The sequence below is a fragment of the Acomys russatus genome, chromosome 4 (assembly GCF_903995435.1).
Source record: "Acomys russatus chromosome 4, mAcoRus1.1, whole genome shotgun sequence".
NCBI classification, from domain to species: domain Eukaryota; kingdom Metazoa; phylum Chordata; class Mammalia; order Rodentia; family Muridae; genus Acomys; species Acomys russatus.
The window spans coordinates 24,612,955-24,634,195 of NC_067140.1; the positions used below are offsets into that span (position 1 = coordinate 24,612,955).

The 21,241-nt window shown below is 35.9% G+C and overlaps 1 protein-coding gene across 1 annotated transcript in view; it reads right to left on the reverse strand.

Moving 5' to 3' along the window:
• Nucleotides 1-21,241, reverse strand: part of Sycp2 (synaptonemal complex protein 2) — a 73,536-nt gene that overhangs the window by 11,792 nt on the left and 40,503 nt on the right. The window contains exons 21-33 of the mRNA XM_051143928.1: nt 20,237-20,297; nt 19,745-19,802; nt 19,161-19,291; nt 18,604-19,022; nt 12,049-12,176; nt 11,262-11,298; nt 10,051-10,115; nt 9,903-9,960; nt 8,842-8,897; nt 8,219-8,276; nt 5,146-5,308; nt 2,750-2,787; nt 2,166-2,342 (exon numbers count right to left, since the gene is read on the reverse strand). Coding sequence (XP_050999885.1) covers nt 2,166-2,342; nt 2,750-2,787; nt 5,146-5,308; nt 8,219-8,276; nt 8,842-8,897; nt 9,903-9,960; nt 10,051-10,115; nt 11,262-11,298; nt 12,049-12,176; nt 18,604-19,022; nt 19,161-19,291; nt 19,745-19,802; nt 20,237-20,297 — 1,449 coding nt within the window. The remainder of the gene's footprint in view (nt 1-2,165; nt 2,343-2,749; nt 2,788-5,145; nt 5,309-8,218; nt 8,277-8,841; nt 8,898-9,902; nt 9,961-10,050; nt 10,116-11,261; nt 11,299-12,048; nt 12,177-18,603; nt 19,023-19,160; nt 19,292-19,744; nt 19,803-20,236; nt 20,298-21,241) is intronic.

The following is a 21,241-nucleotide window of genomic DNA, read 5'->3' on the forward strand; positions in this document are numbered from 1 at the left end:
ATAGCCAGAACATGGAAACAGCCTAAGTGTCCCTCAGTAGAAGAATGGAGTAAGAAACTGTGGTACATTTACACCATGGAATACTACTCGGATATTAAAAACGAGGAATTCCCAAAATTTGTGGACAAATGGATTGATCTAGAAATGATCATAATGAGTGAGTTCACCCAGAAGCAAAAAGAGACAAACGGTATATACTCACTTATATCAAAACACTAGTCCAAGGGATACGTACCATGAAAAACTTTACTTGCCAAGAAAGTGGGTCAGAGGAGAGGACATCCTACTGAGACTTTAGGCGAGAGTAGCATGGAAGAATGGGGACTTGGTCTATAATAGTCTACAAATAGGAAGTGAGGGTTCAAATGAAGATTGTATTCAATTTAGAGAAAACAGAATTCCTAAATTTCATGGTGCTTGAGACACTAAGAAGTCTGTGTACCAAGATGGTGAAGTAGAGATATACATGAATAAGACTGGATCAGACCAAAAGGACTAGAGAAACTCAGGCTTTTGTTGGAGTAACAAGTAATAGAGAATTTGTTACAGTTCTGGGTAAACACTAGGAAAAGATCTTGAAAAAGCATTTTCATTCTTTGAATATCAGACAAAGATAGTTTTCAGGATTTTTTGTTACTCTCATTGTTTTTTATTTTTATTTTTATAATGGATAAGATGAATGGCTAAGAAAGACATATTTGATGGTGGGTATGGTAACATTAAAGCAAGAAGTAACAGAAAATACGGTGACTGTTGTTAGGTCCTAGGGAAACTTCAATTCTTCGAATTCTGGGGGTTAGACAAAAGCCAGCATTCCTCGGGAAGCCTGTTCCTTTCTACCAAAGGATCCCAGTTCCTTATCTCTGAAGCAAAGAGACAAAGGGCTCTATATGGTAGCTATTAGCACGCTGGTCTTTCAAGGTCCCTCAGTGTCACAAGTACCTGTTATACATTTCAGAGTCCATGCTGGCTCCTGGCTTCCTATTCTTAAAACACTACTACTTCAGCTATGTCCTCTCTCTGTTTTGTCTTCCTTTCTTAGTCTTCTCTTTTGCCCCCCCCTCTCTTGGTCTTCTTTGCCCTCACACACACTTTTTCTTTATTTCTTTCCTCCTACCTCCTTCTCAAGGTCAAGTCAACTCTGCTGGCTTTGTTCAGCCTAATGCCTTCCCCCCTTGCTCTGGACTATAACAACCTTCCACTTAACCATACTTTGGAGTGGTCATGCTAATCAGTTTATATATTTCATTCTAAAACTCTCACTTTATACAATTACATTAGAATGTCTTTAAAGTATTTCAGGCAAGGGATAACAGGAACACAAACAAGAAGAAATGTGCTTTAATGGGTTAAGGTCAACATGGCTGTGGTTGATTTGGAGCTACAAAGTATTTAAATATTAATTGCTTGATGCCTCCCTCCCCGGATCTTTACTGTTTTACAAGCAAATATGCACACAACCAAAGTGATGCTGTTTGTAAACTCTGCTCCCCAAATGATCCCTGATTGGCTAATAAATAAAGTTGCCTACAGCCTGGACTGGGCAGAAGAGAAGTAGGTGAAACTAAGGTTCAGGGGTTGGGGCTGCAGGAGGAAGGAGAAGAGAGGAGCAGGTCGCCATGGGTTAGAAACATGAACTAGAAGCACATGGCTAGGGTGAGCTTGCTCTGAAGATTGGCATGATGGAGAGAAGCAGCCCTAATGAAAAACATGTGCAAATATTTATGGGGATTTTGGCTGGGAAATAGACAAGATAGCTTAGAGGGTTAAGATCTGCCCAGCCCTAGCGTTTAAGGCATATAAAAAAAACCTAACAGGTGTCTGTGTCCTTTATTTCTATCACAGAGGGTTAATAATCATATGAATCAATATTATTAATAATCATTCTATATGGTATAGTAGTCAAATACCTATCTTTAGCACCAGGCTCAATTTCTCTCTACCACTTCCTAGCTATGTGAATTTTTCTTTCTTTAGCCTTAGATTCTTACTTGAGATTAAGATGACAGTATTCACAGTAACTAAGCATCTATCTACACATCAAATTTTAAGGTAAATTTGTAAATTGCTTAAAACTTGCAACATGCTTTCTATAAGCATATATAAAATATTTAGTGTAAGAAAACTAAATTTAGAGAGTATCAATCTTAACTGTACTTATTTACCTTTGCTGGCAATTTATCTTTAAATAAATATGAAACATTTTTTTCACTCTCTGATTCTGATTCTGAAGTTGAGAGATCTTTGTAATTTTTTTTTGCTTTTGTTGCTCTTCGTGGAAGTCTGGTTCTCCCATTTGCAACTATTTCATAATCCCTTTTAGCAATGTTTTTATTGAGGACCTTAGGAGAAAATTTCCTGAATTATAATAAAATTAGTAATAGAATTATCAGAAATATAAGCTTTTTGCTATGAAAATGGCACATGCCAATTATATACATAATATATGTAGAAATGAAATTATTCTTGATTGGAAAAATTTAAGTGGTTGAATTTTATATTACCATTCTTGTCATCTATCATTGTCTTATTCCTATCATGCAATCTCTAAGAGTACATATGATCTTCAAACTAATGTGCGTGTATGCGCACCTAGAGTCAGATTTAGATAGACTCAAAATGCAGACACTTATTAAAAATAGAATGTGAGAGAAAATAACACAAAGGCAGGATAAAGGATCACCTATGGAAATTAGTAAGAAAATGAAGGCCTGACATCTATTGTTATAATAAACATTAAAGAGGTTACCATTGTAGATCTTGGTGGTCTTTTTTCCATGGATGACCCTGCAATTAAGGACAATAAGAATTTCAACTATTTTCATAACATTTCTGCAAGTATAAATTTAAAATTATAAAATAACAAGATACTTAGTACTTATAGGCACTTAATAACCCTCCTCCCTTCATGTGACTTTAAGACATCTTGACACAGGGACCCTTAATCTCAGCTTTTTTGCTGGAGAATGTGGTCTTCAGAACTGCCAGGCTACTTTGGGATATTCCCTTTCACTACACTTTGTAGCAGCTAGACTAGACTACACTGTGATGGGAAATATATCTTTAGACTCATTCAAAACCTTTAGTGTTTGAAATGGCACCTTATTATCCAGTACTTATTATGTGGGGAATTGCCTGCATTATATATTATCAAACTTTTAAAGCATATTATCCATGAATCTACCTTGAGCTCTAGGAGCCTCTGGGTAATGGTGAATCTACATGTTCGCTTCACTGTCCTCTAAAAATCTCTATGCTAATTACTTTGCTGAAATATGTTCTCATTTACTTGCTTAAAATTTTTACCTTAGATGTGTGTTTTTAGTTTGACACCAGCCTCATAACACAGTATCACATATGGCTGTTGACAGCCTGTGATTTGCTTTCCTCTGTACATCACTTTCCTAGGATTTAGCCACATTACTAACAATAGCTTTAGTCCCATTGGCTTCTTGCTTTTCAAGTACAATGTATGCCATCCTTTTACATTTCTTTGAGAGGTAAAAATGAGATTATCAAAGCCAGGGCAGCAATGCTTATTTACAATAAGAGTCCTCTAACATAGTCAATAAACCAGTTCATACATATTTCCTTATCATTCAACCATTTCAACAAAATAGTTGTAATAGGAGAGTTTTGTATTTATTGATTGCAGTATTTTAATCCTCCATCCCCACACTGAGATTCCTAATATTCATGTTAAATATGTATCTTCCACAGTAGCCTCTAAGATAGCATTTGCATCTTATATTTCTTAAACACACTGCTTCAAAATCCAATTTGAACCCAATCTAGCCTTGTCTTTTACTATTTTGTGACAAATATAACATATTCTAACTACACCAAATCTTTACATCCTGACCATACTGCACTATTTCACACGTGTCTTACATATAATTCTGTTTCTTCATGTATCTGGTTAGACTCTTACCTTTTTGAAACATTCATCTAACATTTTTAAACACACGCCAAAATTCACATATATTTTAAGTTCTTTCTACGCTAACCCTCTCTTAACAAAGCACAACTAGCCATTTTTATCTTGAAATAAAAGCTAATTACATTAAAATAAAACTAAGTTTAATCCACAAGTCCAGGGCTATCTTGTCTTCTTTGAAAAGTGGGATAAAGTCTGCTAACAAGTCTTGGTATTGAGGCTCAGTCATGATAACAGTAATTTTCTTTAGTCAAAACTTGTAAAGTCTAACTACATTAAACTCACTATCACAAAGAGAACTCAGTAGCCACATTTTAGAAGGTACTTCACAGATGGCTGAAGAGGTAGCCTCTACAGAAAGACAGTGTTCCCTTTTTATGTACTTATATACATATATATATTTTTCAACTATATGAATTCCTAAAAAGTGTATGTCAGATAAGGCAAAGAAATGAAGATACAGAAACACACAGAGCATAAATAGCAGTAAACAGATATGTCAGGATCCAATTCTAGATATTTAAGAATGTTTTTCCCAAACATTTTATAGATTTAAAGTAACTGTTAGCTAACTGAGTAATAGTGATCCATGGATAAATAAGCAATGATAATATCATGAACCAGGAATTATAGTAAGTCATATTTTGTGTGTAACTGGAGTCTTACTAAAATGAAAATTTAAGAGGCTTGGACAATATCTCGGTAAAGTGTTTTTCACTCAAGAATGAAGACCTGAATTTGGATCTCCACCAATCAATGTAAAAAGCCAGTCAAGGCAGTGTACAATTTTAATCAGAACATAGGGAGACCAGCACACAGGAGAGTCCCTGCATCTTGCTAGCCAGTCTTTCAGCCTGGCTGACTGGCAAGCTTCAAGCTGAGAAATCCTTTCTCAAAAAATATGGTAGAGAACAACTGAAGAAGACAGCTAGTATGTACTTCCTGCCCATTCCCACCTTCCAATTTCCTCTCTTCTCTTACCCATCCTATTCATCCTGCAACACAAATATAACCATATTAGCAAAATAACGGAACAACTGGTTGTTCTGTCCTATATATAAGGGCCTGTTACTAACAGTATAAATGATGGAAAGAGGAATAAATAAGCAAGAATATGTAACAAACCTAGGATTATCGTTATTATGTATATCAATAGAGCATTTTATAGAACTGAAGTAATAAAATTTCTCTAAAAGGTAATTTCTTACTTGATTTTCTACTTCTATATTTCTTCTTGTTTTTATTTCTACTATAATCCATTAGTCTTTTTGATTTTGGCTCTCTTAGCCAGCTAATGTCAGTCTTGCTGTCATCATAGCCATATTCTGTTTCAGTGTCACTAAAGAGGGTTTTCTTTTCATGGTTTAATACCTATAGAAAGAAAATCCACAAATATATCTTAGTACATGTCATACACAGTAAGGTAAGCTCCTACATACCCCAAATAATAAACTAAATGTTGATGGATATTTGCCAATTTTTAATTGTTGTTTGTTCATTGAGGCCTGGTGTGGATTCAGACACAGGGGCTTTTATAATGCTAGGCAAAAGTTCTACCAATGTGGTACATCCTTAGGTATAATCTGTCTTTTTTCAGCATTCCATGATTTATCAGAATTTATTTGTCATATTGTCCATGGTTAGTCAGAGAAATGCTGCAGCAAACAAAATCAATGCTGAATTAACTAAAGACCTCATTTCCACAACGATCATTTATACAAAGAGAATTATCAGCACAGCCCAAGATAGCAGTCTTGGTTTTCTTCATATTGAAGACTTGTCCTAAGTCACTTACACTCCCATGCATGAGAAAACAGATCATAACATTCTAAAACTCTCAGAAAGCCTCTACACACATTTGTCATAGGATTGTCTTTGTCATTATTCTCAATCATGATTTTCAGAGAGCCATTTTCCCAGGCCCTAAACTTGAAGGCACAGATCAGGCCATTCTCCAAAGTAGGTTAGAGCACTTTTTGATAACTGTTCACTAACTTGGAATTTCCTCTCATTTCATTCCCAGTTAAAGAAGCACAGGCCTTGAGTAGGGCCTGGTGGTGCACACTTTTAATCCCAGCATTCAGGAGGCAGAGGCAGGCAGATCTCTGTGAGTTTGAGGCGAGCCTGGTCTACAAAGTTAGTCCAGGGCAGCCAAGGCTACATACAGAGAAACTCTGTCTCAAAAAACAAAAAACAAACAAAAAAATAAAAAAAAGAACAAAAAGAAACAGAAAACCAAAACCAAACCCCCCCCAAAAAAGAGAACAAAAACAAACAAACAAAAAACCAAAACCAACCTCCCCCCCAAAAAGCAGCAGCACAGGTCTCATTATATGTCCACGTATACTTATAAACAATACCAGTTTGTGGGAAGACTGAATGATCTCTTAGAAAATCATCAAGACATTGCTGCTTACGTCATAACTCCATTTTATCTGTTTCTTTTTGTATCTTTCTTGCTGTTATGAAAATCACACAAGTCACCCTTTTTTGAGCCACCGTGGCTTCCATCTTTTATTTTGTCCTTTCTCAGTGCTTCCACACCCACTCTTATCAAACGCATTCACACTAGTTTGGTTAGATATCAACAAGCAAAGACAAATTTGGATGCCTAGTACTTGTTGATGGGCTAAATATTCTTGTCAGTTGGTTTGGAAACATAAAAAGTATGCAGATTTAGATAGAAAGGCAGTCTGATTTTCTTTAGTTTGGCTTTTCTAGTATATAGGTTTTGTAGGTGGAGCAGTGGGACTGAGGACTAAGTCTTTATTAACACTTGAAGTAGCTCAATCTTACTGGGCTAGGAGCAGAGGTTTTCTGCTACTGAGAATCCAGACTCAAGCCTTTCAGTGCTATTTTTCATTATAACTAATACCCTTTGTGCTCTAGATTCATGACTTGCAAGATATTCTCAAACATCTACAAATGAGGATAAATTCTGATTTGTTTCTTGCTAATATTCAGGATTTAATGTGGAACACCCTTAGCCTCAAATCCACAATCTCCTTTGTTTCCTTTCCTCCAGTGTACTGGGGATATTGTTTTTGTTTTGTCCATGCATTCTTTGAGCTTTTTCTAGAATGGAAATTGCTATGATAATTTAAATGCCATTATACTATTCTCTTCTATATTTTCAGTGTCATCTCTGCTCATGTGTACACCAATACATTTGTTAGCCTCTCAAAATGACCTTCACAAGGGCATCCAATAGCAGAGTCAAAGCCATCTGAAGAGTTGTCATCAACAACTCATATCATGATTTCACGTCCATGAAAACTTCAGATTGTTTCTTAAAAGTCACAACTTGTTTGACAGCGGGAAGTTAAGCAGACGAAGCAGGAGCACACTGAACGCTAGTTTTACATCTAGTCTAGCCTCACAGCAAGTCCTAATTTCAACAATATTGCACAGGTAGGATTTTTAAATCCCTATAATCCTTGTATTATTCCTGGTTTTAGTTTTTATTTTGTATTCCCTGAAATACAGTAAAGACCCTGAGCCCAAGACAATTTGACAGAGCTACCCCTATTTCAGTTTTAAACTTTTCATATGGCTATCTCCAGAATTAGCTATTTCCTTGGATTGAAGAGCAAAGCTCACTCCATTATTCCATGTAACTGTAATGTTGTACTTATCCACTTCAGATGAAATATCCAATTTATGAGCCAAAACACAGTAATAAAAATTCACATATGAAGGTAAACTGTTTTGCCTGCATACATGTAAGTGGAACTGGAATTACCCATGTTTGTAAGCTATAAAGTAGGTGCTGGGAAGTGAACTTGGGTCCTCTGGAAGAGTAATGAGTGCACTCTCAACTTCTGAGCCATCCCCCACACACATCCCCTGAAAGTTATTTTTAAATACCAGCATGTATCTTATTTTCTAGTCCAATAATCTCCAGTATTAAAATATTTAAAAAGAAATGCTCTTATAAAGATGAATTTTTATTTGTGTATGTGTCATGTGTGGTGTGTGTTTGTGTATGTGTCATGTGTGGTGTGTGTGCATATTGTGTGGTGTGTGTGTATATTGTGTGGTGTGTGTGTGTGTGTGTGTTTATGTGTGTTAAGCTACATGTATGTAGGTATCTGCTGAGTCCAGAAGAGATTATCAGTTCCTATGGAACTAATTATAGATGGTTTGTGAGCAGCCCAACATGGGTGCTAGGAACCAAACTCAAATCATCCGAAGCATACTAAGGACTCTTAACATGGAGTTGAGCTCTCTCAAGCACAAGAAATAGTGGTTTTAACTGGCAAACTACATGCTGTGACTTACTCCTTTATCTTTTGTTCTGAGAGAAGGGTCCTGTTCGTCATGATTGCTTACGCCTGATCTTGAGGAACAAAAACACACATTCATTTTAAACATGTATCACATTTGTTTTCTTCTGAAAAAGCACAGTGGAAAATTCCTTCTAAGTTTTCAGATTTAACTCTTAACTAGCTACAGCATTAGCTGTGCTATTGACTAGCTACAGCATTAGCTGTGCTATTAACTAGCTACAGCATTAGCTGTGCTATTGACTAGCTACAGCATTAGCTGTGCTATTGACTAGCTACAGCATTAGCTGTGCTATTGACTAGCTACAGCATTAGCTGTGCTATTATGGCCAGGTTATTTATCTTTGCTAACATCAGTTTTTAAAAATGAGTTTAAATAAAAGACTGATTTTCAATTCTATGATTAAAGTCATAATATTCAAGTTATCAATTTTTTACATATTAAATTTAGAAATAAGTGCTGAAGTAACAATCCCAGCAAGAGTAATCATGGCAGTAAGAGTTTAATCCTTTTATATGTAAAAAACTCAGATTAGGGGAGATTGTTATTTAAAAGAAAGTAAATAGAGTTAAACTGAACGTGATCTATAGAATTAGAGTTGTGAAAATAAAACCTACAATTTTATTGAATCATCCATACTGGCTTCTCTAGTTGTAGTTTGAAATTCTTGTATCTAAATGGAAAATAAACAGAAACACAGAAAAAAGACTTATGTCAAAAATAAGGGAAATGAAAAGGAAAAAATGAACATATAAAACTACCAAGAAGAGACTTGATCCCATATGAGTATATACAGAGGGAGGAGGTCCCCCTCAGTCACAGTCATAGGGGTGGGGAAAAGCGGGAGAGAGGGAGGAACGGGAGGATACACAGGAGGGGATAACCATTGAGGTGTAATATGAATAAATTAATAAAACATTTTTAAAAATCTAGTTTCTCTTTCTTACTTTTGAGGATAAGAATTGTTTATTAAACTCGGCTTTCTGAAGTATTTGCTGTTTAAAGCTAAACCAAATACAGTAAAAGTAGACTGAGAGCAAAACAAGTTAAAGTGGAGTCAGTTGGAGTCAGTGACTTAATTCCTAGTCAAATTCTGTTACAGATTTCTGTAAAGTAACCCTCACCCCTTTCCTTTGTGAAACTTGCTATGCTGTTCAATAAACACAGACACAACCCTTGTGTTAGAGACACAGAAGCACAAAGAGAGACAGACCAAGGACAGATTCACAAGACAAGCTTCAGGCAGGCAAGGATTCAGACTCCTACAAAGACAGAGGAAGATGGAAGACATGGGGAGAAAAAAGCACAGAATTCAAATTGAGGTTTGCTCTTAGTTAAAGAACAAGGGAGGTGCTTTGGTTTCATTCCTTAATGGAACACCAACATACATTATTGGTGATACAGAGCTTATTACTAATACATTCAAATGGATCACAATTTTCTTTAAAGAGCAAGTCTAAGGTACTGCCAAACCCCAGTTAACTCATTTTTCTATATATTTTTTTAAAATAGAAAAAGAAACCTGCCTAGGTATACCTATGCTTGCTATCCAAATAAATCATTTCATATTTTTAAACATTGTAAAGTATGTCTATTTCAAGATGCATCTCAAACATGTGCTCATAACAACAGATGACACAGAAAAACTAAGTACAGAATCAGTGCATTTCTAGCTTACTCCAAGTTTTATGACAGGTTCATCAGCACCATTCAAGCTGAAATTATACACATCGTTCCTGTGAAAAACAAAGATAAATGTTAACATCACTGTATAAGGAAAATATTCAGTCTTTTCAAATAACAAATACTTAGGAAAATTTACTCACAATGAACATCCAGAAGTAACACTAACAAAGGTGGTCTTCAGTTTTCTGTAACTTTTTCTTTGACCCTTTTCCAAAATATGAAATAGGTTTATATAAAAACATTTAAACATGAGATTGCTAGATGTATCAGACAAGTCACATGTGCAATTAAATTGTGACACATCTTCTAGTTGGGCTTTCACTAATATTAAATCTAGTATTTGCAACATTTTCCTTAGTAAAAATTAATCAATTGAATAAAACAAATCTCAATAAAACCACTGTCTTAAAAAGACAATTAAAAAAAAAAAAAAAAAAGAAGCCATTCTAAGTGTCCACGTAGTTCAATAAGCAGTAAGCAGCAGAGACCAAAGCAGGTTTCTGAACAAGAGTAAGACATGGTTAAAGCTGTGAATTTTGGAAAGTAAACAAGCTAGTATTTGAATGTAATGAAGGATCTGGAAAAAACATTCTATAAGGCAAAGAAACATGTGAAAAATATAAATAGTAAATCAAAGATACAGGGGGAGGTAATCCCCCTCAGGAACAGTCATAGGGGAGGGGAATAATGGGAAAATGGGAAGGAGGGAAGAATGGGAGGATACAAGGGATGGGATAACCATTGAGATGTAACAAGAATAAATTTAAAAAAAAAGAGGATCTTTATTTTAATCCTAGATGAATAAAAAAATCAAGATTGTCTGGACAGATGGAATCAGCTAACAAAACAGAACAAAAATCATAGAGATTATGATAGACTGAATTCAGACTAAAACATGGACCTCAAAGTCAAAATGCTGAATCCTATTGAAACAAATTGTATGGTATGGGGGCTGCACTTCATGCATTAGGCATGGTAAGTAGGCCAAGTGCTAGACACCAGTGAGATTCTTCTTCCTTCTCTTCCTCCTCCTCTTCTTCTGTCATCTTCTTTTGAGACGGGGGTCTCACTAAAAATTACCTAGGCAGGCCCTGAACTTGTAATCCTTCTGCCTTAGCTTTCTGAGTAGTTGGAATTATAGGAGCCTACCATGTGGTCCCCCTTAAAAAGAACATTTTCTTCAGAAAGTTAAGGGGCTATTTTAAGTAATTTGTGACTACATTTGTCAATTGTTTTTAGCAGTACTCATATATAACCTCAAGTCCAATTCCATTATATACTAGTATTTTAGTGCTTATGTCAAATACTGAGTCTGACTATGTAGAGATTGGTGAAGCTAAGCAGCACCTACCTTATTGAACCGCAAGTCAGGTTTCTTTGAAAACCCACTACAACAAAGACAGTGACAGTATTTAAGGAACAACTTAACATCAGTAAAATATTTTCTTAAACACTATAATATATACTAAAACATATCTGGATTACTAAATTAACTATGCTAAAAATGGGCACCAACACAAAGCTAAAAGTCTCTAAGTCAGTCGATAGTTTCACAATCTCACAATAAATTGTAATTATCATAGTTAAAATCTAAGTGGTATCTACAATATAGAAGTGTTAAACACTGTAAAAGGTATAGTTAATTCAGGAAGGTACATTTTTTTCTTATTGTATAGGGCCAGAGTGAATGTTAATGTTAATGAACAATCTCACAGTCTATAAATGGGTGTCTATAATAAGAATCATCTTTCAAAAATGTTGCAAACAAGAAAGTTTAGTTAACACATTTATTTCAGCTCACTGCTACCATGTACTTCACTAAGCAATGCATTTTTAACACACCTCGCTTTAGTTATTACTAGGCTCTATAAATAAAACCTAAGATGTTTATATCTTACAGATTTCGCTCTAAATGCCACACTGTATTGTCTTACTTTTGACACTTTATACAGCATAATCACATTCTAGAATGTGGTATGCCATATAACTAGCTACGACTATTACTAATAAAAAATTAGTAATTATTTTCTACTAGAAAGTTATATTATTTAAATATGTCCCTAAATCCTTTTCCAAACTATGCAAGGCAATTTATTTGCATCTGTTTAAAATACTCATACCTCAATTTCTGACTATACCTGCCATTCCGAGGCGCCTTTAGTTTTCTTGTTGATATCATGCTATCACTTGGGTTGTGCGGCTTACTAGTTTGGCTACTCAAAGGTTCTGCTGCACCAGTTAATCCTTTCTCTTTTGAATTTTCTCTCTGAAACAATTATAAGTTACTTTAAAACTCCCAATTAACTTTCAAGGGAAAATAAAGGTTGAAAGTTTAGGAAACTGGCTTCTATGGAGACCTACAAAAAATGATAAGTCAGAAATTAATAAAGTCTGGACAAAAAATAAAAATAAAAAACAAATCAAACAAACAAACAAAAAAATAAAGTCTGGACTTTATTTAGCAATCAAAATCATTCCACATAAAGAGATATATTAAGTGCTTGGTATATATTTTTTAAGGTTATTATACATGAAAATAAAATACTCCGGGGTAAAAAGAAAATTCTTTCAGAAGATCATTAAAAACTGGCAACCTTTCAGCAAAGTTAACTTAGAAATAAAACAAACAAACAAAAATATAAATTGATAATGCCAGTAATGAAGAGGAAGCCATCATTCTCAGTCACAAGAACATCAGGATAATAATTGAGGAAAATTTATGAGCTCCATGTCCACAACTCTAGCAACAAATGAGATGTACCTTGTTCCTTGAGTGCTGCAGTCTTTTTAAAAAGCAGGCAAAGAGAAATGGAAAATCTGAAAACACCTGTATTTATGGATTCAATCAATGGCTAACTTTCCATAACAAAAGGCACCAGATCTTGGTGGGTTTACTAGTAAATACATTTAATGAAGAAGTTATACCAATTTCTCCTTATTAAACCCTAGAAGGCACAAACCAAAAACATCATAAAATAGGAAAACTAACAAGTAGCTCTCATGAACACAGATAGCAAATCAAATTCAATAAATGAAAAGAATTGCACATCAGAAAGTAGCACTTAACTCCTGGTATGTAAGGCTGTGTCAACATAAAAAGTCAATGCCTGTCATGCCTAGCCTCAAATAGCCTGAGGGAGAAAAGTCCTATCTACCAACAGACCAACAGATGCACAACTGATAAAATGATAATAAAAGAATATCTCAACAAACTAAGACTAGAAAGGTTATTTCTATATCTAGATAAAACACACACATAGTGTGCACATGGACTGTCTTCCTGATATGTGGAGTAGGAGAGCTGTGTAACCAGGGAGCCCACTCTGGAACAAGAGTGAGGTTGAGACATTTTCAAACCCTAAAAATCTCATCCTGAGAGTGGCAGGAATAGGACTGTTCCCTCCCTATTCTGGGCCTGCATGTCCCAGTGCATACAGCTCCCCAAGGTTTATATAGCCCTGTTTCCCCCCAATATAGAGAGCTATTTCACTGGAAACTGTCTCCAGAGAAGGCAAACCAGAACCCCCAAACTGAAGACAACTGGAAGAAATGAACCTAATTTTACATTAACATGGAAACAAAATCATATATCATAATTACACCAAGCAATCTTTGAAAGCAGCCTTGGTTATATTGGGATGATGAAAAGAAAACAATAGAGAATATTGCCCTTGGTCTGTTTTTCCCCTCAAGGACTCTAAGAACGCTGCACACCAGGCTAGAATGGAAGGAAGGAGGCTTAGCTGGGCTGGGTGGGGTGTAGGGAGGGTCTCAATGGGTGTGAGTGCAGGAAAAACAGCCTTCCCCGGAGACAGCTTTCAGTGAAATAGCTCTTTATTGGGGGAAACAAGGGTTATATAAGCCTTGCGGAGTAGGTAGGGGTTTTCAGGTTGAGTATACAATATTGGCTGGGGATGAGGTGCTAGAAATGCTCTATTTGCATGAAGAGGAATTCCAGGTGCTAGATGGGCATGCCTTTATAAGGAGAGGAAATTTAATCTGAAATCTGGCCACCAGGCGACTGCCTCAAGGGTAGCAGAGGTAGGGGTTGTAATGCTACGTGTGCTGGGACATGCAGGCCTAGAGCACAGAGGAAGCAGTCTTACTCATGTCAGTCTCAAGACAAGATTTTTGGAGTTTGGACATGTCTTGACCTCACTCTTGCTCCAGGATGGTTCCCTCAACTGTTGCGTGGCTCACCTGCCCTACTCTGAAAGGCTCATGTGTTGAAAACATTGCCCCAGCTAATGGCACTACTGAGAGGCATCACCAGATCATGATAGTGTTACTCTCATTAATGGATTACTTTACAGTTGAATGGGTTAGGAGGTAAGGGATGCATGCTTTGAAGGAAAAAAATAATTTCCTAAGGGTATAAATTTCCTGATGGGTATAAATTATCCTCAAGGCCCTTCTTGCTCTTTGCTCTTTCTTTCTTTCTTTCTTTCTTTCTTTCTTTCTTTCTTTCTTTCTTTCTTTCTATTTCTTGGTTACTATGAGGTGAGCATCTTTGTTCTATTATGTACTTCCTGCCAAGAGGCCACAGACTGAATCTTTCAAACTATGAAGCAAACCCAAATCATTTTCTCAGGTATTTGGATCACAGTGATAGACAAGCTGACTAATATCTATTAAAAATAACTATTTAAGCTGAGAAATGGCTCAGTAGTTAAGAGCACTAGCTGCTCTTACTGAACCAAGAGGACCTGAGTTCAGTTCTAAGCACACACATGGCAGCTCACAACTATCTGTAACTCTAGTTCAAGGGATTACAATACCTTCTTCTGGCCCCCAAGGTCAGTGAATGCATGTGGTCACATACATACATGCAAGCCAAAATATTTATACACATACATTTTTTAAAACTTCAAAATTACAAAAAAAAGTTACATCTAGCATCACATTTAATGGTGAGAAACTTGATTCTTTTTTAATAAGATGAAATATAGGTATTTTGCCTCTCATCAGGTGCTTTAAAAATCACACTGGATGCCTGGCTAACTCAATAATAAGCAAGGAAAGGAAACTTCATGGGTAAGCTTATTATTTTTTTTTTTTACAAAACTCTCCCAAAATATGAAATAAAAATTGTAAAAACTAATCAACAATAGTAAAGTTGCAAGATTGAAACACAAAAGCCCATCACTTTTGTATAAACCAGCAATCCAAAATGAAATTATCATATAAATTTACATAAGAGAAAAACTATACAACTCAGGTAAATGAAATCCAAGGAAATCCAAAAGATATTCCATACACGTTATAGAGTGTAACACAGTAAATAAAAGACCAAAACACTTCAACAGAGCATTAGATAGTCTTTTCACGTGTATCAGGTTCCAAAGCAACTGTCTAACTGTGGTGCCTATTAGCATACCCAAGCCCATGCTGGCCTCCCTCCAGTACCTGTGCCTCTTCTCACTCTGACCCCTACCCTAAAACCCTGCTTTTTCCAGCCAGGTGCTCTCTTGGCCCCTTCTTTCTTGGACTTCTCTTTTGCCTTTCTCCTTTGTCTTCTTCTCTTCTCTATAGCATTCTCTTTCACTCTCCTCTCCCCTTCTCCTCTTATGGCCATGTTTGCTCTACCTTCTCTCCTTGCTCTGGCCTCTTCAGGTGCCTCTGGCTGTACTCTCCCTTATATCTACAATAAAAATCCCTTCCCTTCAACCATACCTAATAGCAGCTGCAGTCATGTCCTCACTTTATACGATGTGGTACTAGAACACACTCCACAAGCATATAGCAAGTAGACTTTTGCTCTTCATGAACCTGACTTTAAAATGGGGCACAGATCTAAATGTAAACCACAAAGCAGTAAAACTTGGAAGATGCTATGTAAGATAATGTACGTGAATTGTGTTTTCTAGTACCTTTTCATATAGGAGATTAAAGCACGCACGCGCGCGCGCACACACACACACAGACACACACACACACACCAAACTATATAACAATGATAAGAAGTATTTAACATTACAAACTGCTCTATTAAAAAACAAAAGAAGTCACTGCTTAGAGCAGCAGTACTTAACTTGTGGGTCATGACCCTTTGGGGGTTAAACAACCCTTTACAGGGTCACTTAAGATTATTAGGAAACACATATATTTACAAGTTGTAACAGTAGCAAAACTATAGTTACGGACTAGCAACAAAAAATAATGTTGTGGTGGAGAGTCACCACAACATAAGAAATCATATTAAAGGGCTGCTGCATTATAGAAGGTTGAGAACCACTGGTTTAGAGAATAAAACAAGACCGTGAAACTTTTACAACTGTATTTGATAATGGCCTTATATCCAAACACAAAGAATCTTTAAAACTCAACAGAAAAATAAGCACACTTGTAAATGATAAAAGGATCTTAACAACCTGCCTAAGCTGATGGGATGTGAAAAGTATGAAAGCTTTTCAACATCATATGACATTAAGAAATTTCAATTGAAAACACCACTCCATACTTTTAGAATGAGTAAAATGGAAAACCCTGACAACACTAAGTATTGGCAAGCATGTAGCTTAATTAGCTCTCATTGGTGATGCCAATACAAATAGTGTTGCTGCTTTAGAAGACATTTAAAAAAACTAAATATGCAAATTATGTGATCTAGTAATCAAGAATAGGTAGAAAAATCAGGAATTCTGGAACAATGGAAAAATTTCAATCTTTTAATGGTATGAAAGCACAAAAATATGTTTCAATAAACATTAATACTTGTTTCCATAATGATGCATCATCTCTAAAAATATGTACAATTGAAGATGCTAGTAATGGAAAATGGAAATAAGAACATATGAGAAATCGCTATAATTCTTTCTTTTTGTAACCATAAAACTTTTTTATAAAAGTCTATAAAATTCCTGAAAAAGTAAATGATTACAAAATAAGAGTAATCACCACTATAATTTTAGATAGCTTAGTTTTTAAAAAAATTCTAATAATACTTAAATATATAATCTCTTGATTTTATACTTTTCTTAGGACCAACCATAAGGATTTTAAAAACTAACAAAAAAGTAGTATGTTAATTTGAAGTCTGTGTTCCTATAAATAATGGAAGTAAGTTATCACTTATTATCCCTTTTTGACAGAAGATGTGTTACTGGCTTGACAAAATCTGACAAAAACGAACCTCCCTGAAAGCAATGTATGATGACTTCAGATCTTCCAAAATACCAGGAGAGCCTTGAGTCTTGAGTCATTGAGCTACAGAGGTCCTACTGTGCTTTGTTGATCTATTAAACAGAAGGCAGTGTCAAGACAGATGACTATAGGAGTGACTGATCTACCACAGAAAGGACAAGAAATGATGTGTAATGATGCAGGAAATAGCACTGTAAGAATAAAATAGTAAGTTGATCTAAAGAAACATAACTTAGAACCACGTGTGGTGGTGCACACCTTTAATCCCAGCACTCGGGAGGCAGAGGCAGGTGGATTGCTATGAGTTCAAGGCCAGCATGGTCTACAAAGCAAGTCCAGGACAACCAAGACTAACACGGAGAGACCCTGTCTCAAAAAACAAACAAAACAAAACAAACAAACAAAAAAAGAAACATAACTTAAAGAAGTTGCTATGTTGATTTTTGACATTATGATAAATATTTAGGAGAAATTAAAAGGATGAAAGTTATGGTTTTTTTCCCTTCATGGCTTCAGAGATTGCAGTACACAGGTAGGCTGAAAATCATGCTGGCTACAGTGTGGGAGAAGAGTCTGTTTTCTTTTACTTCGTAGCAACTACACAGCAAGCAGGACAAACAGAAGGAAGAGGCCAGGATAAACTATACTCTTCTAAAACATGCCCCCAGGGATCTGCTTCTTCTAACCAAGCTCCTCTAATAGTCCAGTCAGTATGGATACATCTATGGCTAATTCATTCTCCTGAGCAAACCAATTCTTAAAAGACTAGATTCACTAGCTGGGACCAAGCCGTCAAGACACAGCCTTTGAGGACCTTACACTGCATAGAGACCTTGCTCAGTTGGGTTTCTGTGGTCCAACAACAAAAAAGAATGACTATCACATGAGAGCTCTGTGAAACAGTCTTAGCCTTTCTCCTACATAGAAATGAAGCCAATGCCAACAACAGCACAACTTATTTTGTTTACCGTTTGTGTTTGTTAGCTATCAACTTGAAACAGATAGTGTCAACAGGGAAGAAGGAACCTTAATTAAGAGGTCGCCTCCTCAGATTGCCTTAGGGGCAATGTCTTAGTCAATGACTGACATGAAGGAGACCAGACAGCTATGGGTGATGCCAGCCCTGGCAGGTGGTCTTGAGTGTCTGTAAGGAAGCAGGCTGAATGAGCCATAGAGAATAAGCCCTGACTTCCCTACATGATAGACTGAAATCTGTAAACTGAAACAAACTATTCTTCCCCAAGTTTCTTTTGGTCATGGTGTATCATAAAGCAACAGAAGGCAAACTAGGACAGTAGTAAGTCATACTTAGAAAAAGACAGCACATACAAATAACCACTCATAGAAAAGAAGCACTATGAACAACAGTTCATATACGCTGAACATGGCAGGTTAAACCAATCTTGTTCCACAGGGCTGTGTTAGGGAAGTGAGTGGGGAACTTAAGGAAGCATCTATGAACTGAACTCAAGAAAAAGGCATTTTTTCATGTCAAGTCTGTAGCAATCAATCAAGCCTCTATGTAAGAAATCAATACATTCAACACTTACCACTGGTATTTCTTTTAGCTCATAGGAATTAAGTTCAGATGTCAGTTCTTTGCTTAACTTTGTATGACTCCCCATGATTTTTCTAGAAGGGCTTTTATCACGGATAGTAGTATTCACATCTTTTGACAGTACACACATCTTCTTATAGATGAGGGATTCTTCAGTTGTCTGATTTAGGAGTACTGAGTTGTAGGTAGTTTCAGATTCAATATGCCAACCACTCTGCTTTGTGTTTTCAGTATTTTTCTTTGGTGAATATTTAGGATGATTTTGTTCTTGAAATTTTCTTTCACAAACTTCTGCTTCATCTGGCTTTTTACACTTGATTACATCTTTACTAGATTTTACCCTTTGTGTTTCTTCAGAACCATTGTCAGACACTGATTTTTGTTTAGTGTATTTTTTGTTGACACCGGTATCTAGTGGAAAAATGAGAAAATCTTCTAGAATGAATATATTGCTCACATCTAAATTTTGTTGTAAAAAAAATTACTTGTTAGGTACTTAGAAGAAGTGTGTTTCCCTGAACACTACTGCATTAAGAGGACTATTTTCACCTTGGGTAACGGTGTTTCCTGGTAAAGCATGGCTTCTCTGGCTACTGCAGAGCTTGATAGTTGTTACAGGTGTCCAACATGCCCATTTGGAGTGTGCTTTATTTTTTGACATGTCTAAAACACCAGGTAATCTAGAAAAAATGTTATTTGTTCAATATATTATCAAACATTAGTGCATGACTCTTTAAGAGATGATGTTTTTATATAATCAATGTATGGAATCAATATATAATCAATGTATGGAAAAGCTTTCATACAGCATGTGAAAATTATAAAATTGATCAGGTTAAAAATACCAGCAAAGTACCGATACTGTTGCACGTCCTATCTTACTGTGAACTTAAACCAAGGTAAACTTTCCCACACTCTAGTATTTTAAAGATCTTATGGCTGCTTCATACGGAAAGAAAAACTACAGTCCATTTCTCATTGTTCCTTCATAACTGTCACCTTTATTAATGCTATGACTGAAATTACATTCTAATAATATAACAGCCTTTCTTTCAATTCTGTTAAATACAATTTTATTCACCCAAAACAATATGAATACATCTAAGTGGTCTGATGGTTTCTCTCATACTCACCCAGGCTTATCTACTTTTCCTACTGCACATGCATCAGAAAGAGTATCCTCAATGTCATCTAAACAAAACAAAACCATTGTATGTTTACTTTTTCATACAGTTCGAAGAATCAAGCGAGAGCATAATCCTATACAAATGAACATTTGGAGATGACAACAATCACCTTGCACTCAACCTCTCAGACACAGACCTCCTGGAAGCAGAGATCATCTAATCTAAAATAGACTCAATCACATAAGCATTCCTTTATATAATGCCAGCACAGTTATTATGAACTTACTATTCTCAATTGATGAGAGACACTGGGACAAAAAGAAGACTAGAGAGGTATCTGTACCCCACCCACTTGCATACACACAATAGCATGCAGACACATGTGCAACACGTGCACATACATTTGCTCATTCATGTGTATGCATGTGTACACACACACATACTTCTGCACTTCTGCAGTGCACACAGTGACTACAATTAATCCACAAAAGTACTTACTAAAATTTTGGTCTGGGGATTCATTTTCCTTGTTTCCTACAATTTTAGTAGTTTTGTTATTCTATCAAAAGAAGAAATATATATATTTATATATATATATATTTATATACATAGCTAAGACATTATGTGAATTCAACTTGTCAAAGACCATTAAGGTTTGAAAATGTTGTTTGCCTTAGTGCGAAAATTGGATGGAATGCATAGTTTATGAAAGTTATGTACATATTCTTATAGCACAGGAACATAATTTCACAGCAGACAAGGAGGCAGAAATTCTACACATTTCTAATCTCACTTCAGAGACAATACATTTATGGGCATGGTGACTTCGAGAAAATCTCCACATACATCTCTCGTGCTGTTGCTGATCTCATACCCTATTCTCTTTTGTGAAATTACAAGACCTGAATTTTATGAAGTATTAAATAATTTTTAAAAATTGGCCATTTCCCAGGCACTCCTCCCCCGAGAATTAATCTTTCTTTCAATAGCCATGGATTTATCCTAGATCAAGATAAAAAAAAAAAATAATAATCTGCTATCATTATCAGCAAAGTATATTGCCTAGGTGGAGATGTTTTACCTTGACTTAGCTATCCCCTGTGGGATACTAGCCAGTGTACAATACACAGGACCATGCTACAAAATCAGAAAAACTGTCCTGTAACTTTATTAAACACTTAAGCTAGGTAATGTAAATGGCTACTCTGGCTACATTCTGTAATGTGTTCGCTCTTATGCCACTTGTCTTTCTGTATATACTAATTTAAGTTAGCTTCATTTTGGGGTTAGGCTTCTGCCTATTTGCTGGGTTCTTACTGCATTCTATGTGTGCATATGAGGATGCTTATGCTCTGAAGTGTATCAATCTTATCCATCTGTCTAATCCATGTGAGACCTTGAGACAGGTAAAGACATCTCCACAGTGATCTAACACTTCTGTATTAGTTCTCACAGCAGACATGGGTTTGTATAATAAAGAATGACAGAAAGTTCCTTTCTCCT